At 40.4% G+C, this 9536-nt stretch overlaps 2 protein-coding genes across 10 annotated transcripts in view; both read left to right on the top strand.

Annotated features, from left to right (window-relative positions):
• The first annotated feature begins 709 nt into the window (after positions 1-709).
• LOC119620113 (small ribosomal subunit protein uS8-like) lies at positions 710-1131 on the top strand. Its single transcript, XM_037986951.2, has one exon. It carries the CDS (start codon positions 710-712, stop codon positions 1049-1051), a length of 342 nt encoding a protein of 113 aa, XP_037842879.1. The 3' UTR covers positions 1052-1131.
• Positions 1132-3208: 2077 nt separating this feature from the next.
• N4BP2L2 (NEDD4 binding protein 2 like 2) overlaps positions 3209-9536 on the top strand; it is a 97155-nt gene continuing 90827 nt past the window's right edge. For 6 of the 9 annotated variants that reach the window (XR_012091865.1, XR_012091864.1, XR_012091859.1 and 3 more), the window contains exons 1-2: positions 3218-3422; positions 5144-6402. Coding sequence is in view for 5 of the 9 variants with exons in the window: in XM_073013252.1 (XP_072869353.1) it covers positions 5144-6402 (1259 nt within the window). In the remaining 4 variants the exon portion in view is untranslated. Of the gene's footprint in view, positions 3423-5143; positions 6403-9536 lie in introns of those variants that run through there. The other 3 variants (XM_007960104.3, XM_073013250.1, XM_073013251.1) reach the window with 2 other exon arrangements.

The following is a 9536-nucleotide window of genomic DNA, read 5'->3' as shown; positions in this document are numbered from 1 at the left end:
CAGGGCATGGTGATGCATGCCTATGGTCCTAGCTACTCAAGAGTCTAAGGCGGGAAAATTACCTGAGCCCGGGAGGCTGAGGCTGCAGTGAGCTGTGATTGTGCCACTACACTAGAGCCTGGGTGACACAGTAAGACCTTGTCTTAATAAATAAATAAAAATAATAACAAATAACAAACTTATTTCTCACAGTTCTGGAGGCTGCGAAAAACATCAGACAAATCCCAACATAAGAATATGCTACAAGATATCTGATCAGTTTTCCTCAAAATTGTCAAGGACTGCCAGGCACTGTGGCTCACACCTGTAATCCCAGCACTTTGGGAGGTAGAGGTGGGTGGATCGCTTGAATTCGGGAGTTTAAGACCAGCCTGATCAATATGGTGAAACCCCATCTCTAATAAAATACAAATATTAGCGAGGCTTGTTGGTGGGCGCCTGTAGTCCCAGCTACTCAGGAGGCTAAGGCAGGAGAATCTCTTGAATCTGGGAAGCAGAGGTTACAGTCAGCCGAGATGGTGCCACTGCACTCTAGCCTGGGCGACAGAGCAAGATTCTGTCAAAAACAAAACAAAAAGGCAAGGTCACCAAAAATAAGCTTAAGATACTAAAAAAATAAATTTAAGAAATTGTCGCAGCCAACTCCTTGCACTCTCCCCTCCGGTCTTCTTTCCGCCACCTTTCCACGCCGCCGCAATGGTGCACATGAATGTCCTGGCTGATGCTCTCAAAAGCATCAACAATGCCGAAAAGAACAGGCAAACGCCAGGTGCTTATTAGGCCTTGTTCCAAAGTCATCGTCCGGTTTCTCACTGTGATGATGAAGCATGGTTACACTGGTGAATTTGAAATCATTGATGATCACAGAGCTGGGAAAATTGTTGTGAACCTCACAGGCAGGCTAAACACGTGTGGAATGATCAGCCCCAGATTTGATGTGCAACTCAAAGATCTGGAAAAATGGCAGAATAATCTGCTTCCATCCCACCAGTTTGGTTTCATTGTACTGACAACCTCAGCTGGCATCATAGACCATGAAGAAACAAGATGAAAACACACCGGAGGGAAAATCCTGGGATTCTTTTTCTAGGGATGTAATACATATATTTACAAATAAAATGCCTCATGGACAAGAAATTGTCACAACCAAAAGGAGCCTAAGGAAACATGATAACTAAATGTAAGGTGGTATCCTGGATGGAATCCTGGAACAGAGAGGGCATTTAGGTAAAAATGAAGGAAATTTGAATAATGAATAAGTTATATAACTAATATATAACTGATATGTAACAATGTTACATATAATATGTTATAACTAATAAGTTATAACAAGTTAATGTTAATGTATCAATGTTAGGTCATTAGTTGTAACAATGTAAGAGGTTAGTAATAAGGGAAACTGTGTGTGTGTATGTGGTACATGGGAACTCTACCATTTGCTCAATTTTTATGTGCATTTAAAACCATCCTAAAAATAGTCTATTAATAGTAAACAAGTAAGGAGAGCAATGGAGTATAACCGCCTGAACAAAAGAAATCCATAAATTCATACCGATAGTGAATAAATAAACAAGTAGGGTTCTGCTCTATAGCAGCATCTGGATTGACAAATGTGGAAGACTTGAAGAAGACGGGAAAAAAAAAAATCCCAACATTTATGGAATCTGAATCATAAGGTAAAGTTTGATTAGGAGCAGGATATTTGCTTGGTCTCAAAGTATAACCTCACAGATTGATTGCTTATTAGTTTGTGTGTGTGTGTTTTTTTTTTTGAGATGGAGTCTCGCTCTTGTTCGCTCGTCACCCAGGCTGGAGTACAATGGCATGATCTCAGCTCACTGCAACCTCCACCTTCAAGTGATTCTCTTGCCTCAGCCTCCCAAGTAGCTGGGATTATAGGTGCCCACCACCATGCTCGGCTAATTTTTGTATTTTTAGTACAGACGGGGTTTCACCATGTTGGCCAGGCTAGTCTCGAACTCCTGACCTCAGGTGATCCGCCCACCTCAGCCTCCCAAAGTGCTGAGATCACAGTCGTGAGCCACCGTGCCCGGCTGCTTATTAGTTTTAAGGGGGAAAATATGCCATGGAGAAACAGGGCAATACCTTGATGGGGTGACAAAGATTAATATTATTTTATAATGAGCCTAGTGTGCCTGCGGATGTAACACACTGAGAACGCCACAACCTCATGTAAATGTGGCTGTTTCAAAGGAGGATGCATGACTTTAATTATGAGAAGACAAAGGTCATAGTACAAATCGGTATTTGAGATAGATTTCTTTCTAAGATGGGTTGCTTTGGTGAACTCCTTTGATCACAAGGCTGTTAAATAATCAAATGTAGATATTCCAGACTGTAATTTTAACAACAAATGAAATTGTTAACACGTTGGAGATGGAAAAAGGTACATATCCATAGAAATAATTACTTAAATATGAAGAGATGATCAGTTTTCCTTGCAAGGACCTGAAATTATGGGGGATGGGGAACCAGTGGAGGAAGGAGGGGTTGGAGAGGTGGTGGGAAGAGAAAAGAAGCCCTCAGTTGAGGACTGCCAGCTGTTTGATTTGTATTTATTTTTAATGTAACAAACACTTACATAACGCTTATTCTTACCAGGAGCTCGCTGTCCTACGTGCTTTGCATATATTGACTCTTAATGGGAAAGCTCAGTGATCAGTCTGTATTTCCTAAAACAAAACAGCGACATGACACTAAGCGATTTTGCTCATAGGTATTTTTATCTGTTATTGGGGACCTGCGCCGCAGTAATTATTTCCTTCCACAGAAAAGCATGAACCTAAAATTACGTCAGGTGGTCTTTCGTAAAAACGGCCAGAATCCAAATTTGTGATACCACCTGTGGAGTTCCGCTGGAAAAGTCAGCTGGCTCTTTGTCTTCTAGAAAGCCCTAAGAAGCATGCACTGAGAGCCGGTTACACATCTATTTCGGGCGCCAGGTTCTCATATTCCCTTTTCCTTCGGGGGCGAACGCCAGAGGAGGTCGCTGCTTTCTTTTAACTAAAGTTGGTGTTTTTCGATAACTTCCCTTCTCCAGGTCTAGGAACTAATTCCGGTCTGCTTTAGTTGCCAAATTAGTGCGTTTATCACGCCATGGATTCTGGGAGACCCAGTCTCCGCGCCGTGAGGTTTACGGAGCCGGTGTGAACGTCAGACTTCAATTCCCACAATGCCTGGCGCAAAAGCCTAGTTTTAGCCTGGGTAACCGAGAGGTGGTCGCCATCTTGCGTACGGAGGTGCCGTTTGTTTCCGCGATTCTGAGAGCTGGGGTTTTAGTTCTTTCAGACCTCGGCTTTAGGGCTGTGTCTCCGCTTTTCTTTCACCTTCACAGAGGTTCGTGGCTTCCAAGAAGAAGGTTTTATTGGGAGGTAAAGGTCAATGCGTAGGGGTAGAGTAAGGTGAGTAGACACCCCGTTTTAGAAGTGAGGGTGGGGTGGTGGTGGCGTTTTTCGCTTTCACTTCTTGACCCTTTAGATTAGCTGTAAACGTAGAAGCAAGCTCAGTGTGAACTTTTGCGCCTCAGAGACCTCCAGAATTCCTGGACAGGACCTGAGCATGTCTCCATTGGGACAAAAAAAGCTGGGTGACGCACTTCTGCCTGGGCCGCTCACTGGAAGTCTGGAGTCGTGGAGCTCGGATAGTGTATAGGCCACGCTCTGTTAACGCAACCCGGTTGCTCTTCTTCGGGACTTTTCTGACACATTTCGAATGGGGAAATGAGAAACCGAGAGAGGCCTGTTGGCGTTCTCTGCAGTTGTCCTCCTCCAGCTCTGTGGCCTACTTCCATCATTCTCTAGTTCGCTTTTTTGTCCATTTCTTTTTCTCTCGTGTTAGGAACATCAGAGAGTGGCACAATGAAGAATTGGGTGGAATAGGCCTCTGGGCTGTACTTTGAGGTCCCTAAGGTGTTTCAATTTTTTTCTTTTCCCCCGAGAGGGGGTCTCGCTCTGTCGCCAGGCCGGAGTGCAGTGGAGCCATCTCGGCTCACCACAACCCACGGCGCCCCTCCCCCACGGCGCCCCTCCCCCACGGCGCCCCTCCCCCACGGCGCCCCTCCCCCACGGCGCCCCTCCCCCACGGCGCCCCTCCCCCACGGCGCCCCTCCCCCACGGCGCCCCTCCCCCACGGCGCCCCTCCCCCACGGCGCCCCTCCCCCACGGCGCCCCTCCCCCGGCTCCAGCGGTCCTCCCACCGCAGCCTCCCGAGTAGGTGGGACCACAAGTGCGCGCCCCCATGCCCGGCTAATTTATTGTATTTTTGTTAAGAGAGGGAGTTAGGCCGTGTTGCCAGACGGGTCTCGACCTCCTAAGCAGCAATCCGCCCGCCTCAGCCTCCCAAGTGCTGGCATTACAGGCTTGAGCCACTCTGCCAGGTCTAAAGGGAAGCAAATTTTGTCTTCATGATAGACTATTCGGAAAAGATGAACGCTTTGAACTTTGGGAGTTGCCAGATTTCTTTATTAAACGAATTTCCGTTATCGTCTTTGCAACTTATCTCTTCCTTCCTTTTAAATTAACGCACTACACCCATTTGGGAACCTCTTTTACACTAACTACTCACAGTAAAGGGCCTCCAAAGACTGGCATTTCAGTTAATCTAACATTTGAATGCTAAGGAGATTGGTTTTCTGAAGTTTGGGAGGGAATTGGAGCTATTTACTCTCAAAAACACAGTGATTTTAAGTAAGGAAATGCTTAGGATGCAGTGTGTCAGCCAGTTTGAGTATGTGTTAATTTGGTGTTGGCAGTTTCACTCTCCTTTTAAATACACAATTGTGTATCTATATAAAAAAAAATATATTACTGATTCAACTTTTTAGACATACTTAAATCTTTTAGGTCCTCCAAATTCAGAAATGGATCGTTTAAAGTTGAGATCTGTCTATCTATCTGTATATATTTTTAAAAGGATATTCAATGAGATCCCTCCCATAAACCACCCTGTTATGACTGTACTTAAATAATAAGTGGTTATAAAATTGACTGGTATTTTGGGAAATTGTTACCATTAAATATATCACAAATTTAAATGTCTTTGTCTAATTTCTTGTTTTTGAAGAAACTTTTATTTAGGTTTTTAATATATTAGCTAGTAATTGTATGATTCATTTATTTCTCAGATGTCTTATGGTGAAATTGAAGGTAAATTCTTGGGACCTAGAGAAGAAGTAACGAGTGAACCACGCTGTAAAAAATTGAAGTCAACTACAGAGGCATATGTTTTTCACAATCATAGTAATGCCGATTTTCACAGAATCCAAGAGAAAACTGGAAATGATTGGGTCCCTGTGACCGTCATTGATGTCAGAGGACAAAGTTATTTGCAGGAGAACAAAATTGAAACTACAGATTTACATAAACCTTTACATGATGAGATGCCTGGTAATAGACCAGATGTTATTGAATCCATTGATTCACAGGTTTTACAGGAAGTACGTCCTCCATTAGTATCCACAGACGATGAGATATATAGCACAAGTAAAGCATTTATAGGACCCATTTACAAACCCCCTGAGAAAAAGAAACGTAATGAAGGGAGGAATGAGGCAGACGCTCTAAATGGTATAAATGGCAGAGGAGGACAAAAAGAGAAACAGAAATTTAACTCTGAAAAATCAGAGATAGACAATGAATTATTCCAGTTTTACAAAGAAATTGAAGAGCTTGAAAAGGAAAAAGATGATTTTGAGAACGATTGTAAAGAATCTGAACCTTCTCAGGAACAGTTGATTCCATTTTATCAAGGCCATAATAATGGTCTCTTAAAACCTGACGAAGAAAAGAAAGATCTTAGTAATGATGTTTTTCCATCACATTGTGATTATCAGCAGAACTTGGGGAATGAGACAGGCAAATATCCCTGTAATGGACAAATAATACCTACATTTTGTGACACTTCATTTACTTCTTTCAGGCCTGAATGGCAGGCAGTGCATCCTTTTATAGTGCCCCATGGTCCACCTCTTCCCAGTTTGAACTATCATTTAAATATTCAAAGATTCAGTGCTCCACGAAATCTACCATCAAATATTTTCCAAGCGCAAGATGACTCTCACATACAAAATGGATATTATGTAAATAATTGTCATGTTAACTGGAATTGTATGACTTTTGATCAGAACAATGAATATGCTGACTGTAGTGAGAATAGGAGTAGTGTTCGTCCCTCTGGAAATGGCTGCAGTATGCAAAATGAGTATGTGAGTGATGGTTTCTGTGAAGTCAGAGAAAGATACTGGAAAGATCCTGGCATGGACAAGCATAATGGAACAGACAGGTTTGTGAACCAGCAGTTTCAAGAGGAAAAGTTGAATAAATTGCAGAAGTTACTTATTCTTTTAAGAGGTCTGCCTGGTTCTGGGAAAACAACATTGTCTCGGTGAGTAGAGGATACCAACTGAATACTTGGTAATTCATTATTTAAAAATTATAAATGATACTTGTCGCCGGCTGCAGTGACTCATGCATGTAATCCCAACACTTGTGAGGCCAAGGTGGGCTGGTCACTTGAGCTCAGAAGTTTGAGACCAGCCTGGGCAACATAGTGAGAGCCTGTCTCTAAAAAATAAAATAAAAATGTTAAAACTATAAGTGATATTTGTAATCAGTGACAAATGCTTTCATGTTTCTAGTAGAAGAAAATCTTTAATTTGCTGTATTTGAGAATAGCATCTGACAGTGTAACTATTTAAAAATCTTTTCTGATAGAAGAAAGGAGAATTGGCATATATGTTTATATTTAGATTCTGCTAAGGGCTTTAAAAATAGATAACACTTTGTATAATTATGACAGTGATGAAAGCCAGTGCTACTTGAGGACTGTCCTGGCCTGCCCTTTTGAGTCAGCTATTCAAGAAAAGTTGGACTCAGTGTTAGAAAATTTGGGTTTTTCAAGTTCAGCTGGAGGTGAGAAAAGAAAGAGAAAATTTGGGTATTGACTCAGTTATTTCACTTTTTCACCTTGGGCAAGTTTTGCTCTGTTAATGGAATAAATGATACTTAATTTTTCTGGAATTACTTTGGGAATCAAATGAGACAACCCAAGGAAAGGAATTTTGAATGTATTGAGCACTGTGCCATGTTCATACCACTGATTGGTGGAAGGAACCCTTTTTTGATTTCTTAAAATTCAGGAGTTTGAAGTGAGCAATATCTGAATTGGCGTTAGAACTGGTGATGGTTTATTGTATTACAAGATATTTCAAATTCCTTTTTGTTGTTTACATTTTAAAACTTGACGCACTTGAATATATTTATGCAATTGTGAAAAAATAGTGTAAAGTAAGCAGTACAAATTTTCTGCAGTTTATGTAAGATGATTCAAGATTTGTGCCAGACAAGGGGAAAAAGAAAATTTTCTGGTATCTTTGGGTGAGGATGGAGAAGTCCAAGAAACCATTTTGCAAATGTTTTATATTTACTAACAAGACAATCTAAACAACCTAACTGAACTTTTTTTTCAGAGAAAAGACACTAAAGATTTAATTTGTGATATTTCAAGCTAGATTATAAACGGTGATCTTTGTGAATGAATTAGTTCATTCCAAAGTTAAATTCTGGTCTTTGTATTTTGATTCCTTTTGTGTTAGTGAGGATTTTGTAGAGAAGATAAAATTTCACTTCTATAATAATAGAAGTTAGGAGTGAGGTTTCACAGACATGGGCAGTCTTCTAGATTTAGGATATACTATCAGAGAAAATAAGTAATTGAAATTTGGAAATTGGATAAAAGAGTCTGCTAGTTAGGACCACTTTACTGAGAGTGGGTATAGAAGAAACCTAAGGAAGAAAAGTTAGACTTGAGACAACATATTGGAGTATGTTGAAACTGAAGGTGAATAAAGTAGTGGAAATTCAATAGAATTTAAAGGAGACCTTGTAGTGGGAGATGATAGAGGTGATTAGATATAATACGTATACTTATTTGAAGAATAGACATATAAGAATGGAAGTTGTATGTAGCACCAACAAGTACTGTTTGTATTGTGATTCACAATTTACAGAATATTTCCATACATAAAAGTCTTGTGAGATGGGTTGTTTTTTCATTTTATAGAAGGAGCAGAGGCTGAAAGAAGTTGAGGTTAAGTGATTTAGAAGTTACAAAAGCTAGCAAGAGATCAAACTAGGAATAAAATGATAGTACGTTTTTTCCCTTGCCTTCACTTTAATGCTTAATGGATATGTAGTCTTATACATAACTCCTGACTTCAAGGAGCCTGGTCTGTAACTCTTTAGGTCAACACTTTTTGAGTGAAGTGGTTTTGGTTATTTGGAATTAGATATAAAGTCACGTACTCTTTGGTGAGGAATGGCTTCATGTAGGAGTTCACATTCAAAACAAGCTTTGACAAAATAATAGAGTGAAAATTGATAGATCAGAGTTGAGCTGATTTGGAGGACCAAATTAAAAGACCGGCTGGGCGCCATGGCTCACACCTGAAATCCCAGCACTTTGGGAGGCCAAGGCAGGCAGATTGCTTGAGCCCAGGAGTTCAAGACCAGCCTGGATAACCTGGGTATCCCAGCTACTTGGGAGGCTGAGCCCCAGAGGCTACAGTGAGCCATGATCACGCCATTGCACTCTAGCCTGGGTGACAGATTGAGACCCTGTCTCAAAAACAAGAAAAAAAATCAGTAATGTTTACATTTGGTATGTGGTAATGAGTGTAGGCTGTTGGATAAAATTCAGATTCTTCGGAGGTAATGTTCAAGTCCTCTTCTTATTTACTTTAGTCCTTGCCCACATCTCAATCAGCATGTCTCTAACATGGTAAGTGTTCAAGATGTCTGATGATGATTCTGAGAGAGACAGTAGGCCATAATAGTCTTGGCCATAGCTTTGGCCCATAGGGTGTTTATAGGTAGGATAGCCCAATAAAGATGTCACTTTTCTCCCTAATTGATTTATAAATTCAGTGAAACGTTAACAAAATCCCAAAGGAGTTTTTGTATGAATTTGAGAAGCCAATAAAGTTTGGTATGTAACTATAACAAGGACAGTTTGAAAAAAATGGGACTTATCCCACCAGCTATCAAAATATACTTAGAAACTACTATAATCAAAACTTTGCAATAATTAGCAAAATAACAAGTAGATAAAATTAGAGAACCCAGAAACAGATTAGGTGTGGTGGCTTACACCTGTAATCCCAACACTTTGGGAGACTGAGGTGGGGAGCATCCCTTGAGGCCAGAAGTTTGAGATCAGTTTGGGCAACATAGACCCTGTCTCTATTTTTTTTTTAAAAAAAAAAAAGGAAAAGAGAATCCAGAAACATACCTACATATAAGAAAATTTAATATTTGATGAAATGACATTTTATATTAGTAGGGCAAAATATTCAATAAATGGTAATAGGATATTTGATTGTCAGTCTGGAAAAATATTTAAAGCCCCTGTCTTAAATCATTCACAAAAATAACTTCTAATTGGATAAAGGACTAAGAGTAAAAACAAAACCAATAAGGAAACTGGAAGAAAATAGAGAATGGGTAAATGCTGGGATCTTT

The sequence above is a fragment of the Chlorocebus sabaeus genome, chromosome 3 (assembly GCF_047675955.1).
Source record: "Chlorocebus sabaeus isolate Y175 chromosome 3, mChlSab1.0.hap1, whole genome shotgun sequence".
NCBI lineage: Eukaryota > Metazoa > Chordata > Mammalia > Primates > Cercopithecidae > Chlorocebus > Chlorocebus sabaeus.
Note: the sequence above shows the minus strand (reverse complement) of the source record. Positions and strands in the feature narration are given on the sequence as shown.

What these genes read in the sequence shown, in the direction of transcription:
- LOC119620113 (XM_037986951.2), top strand. Translation starts at nt 710, where the DNA reads ATGTCCTGGCTGATGCTCTCAAAAGCATCAACAATGCCGAAAAGAACA.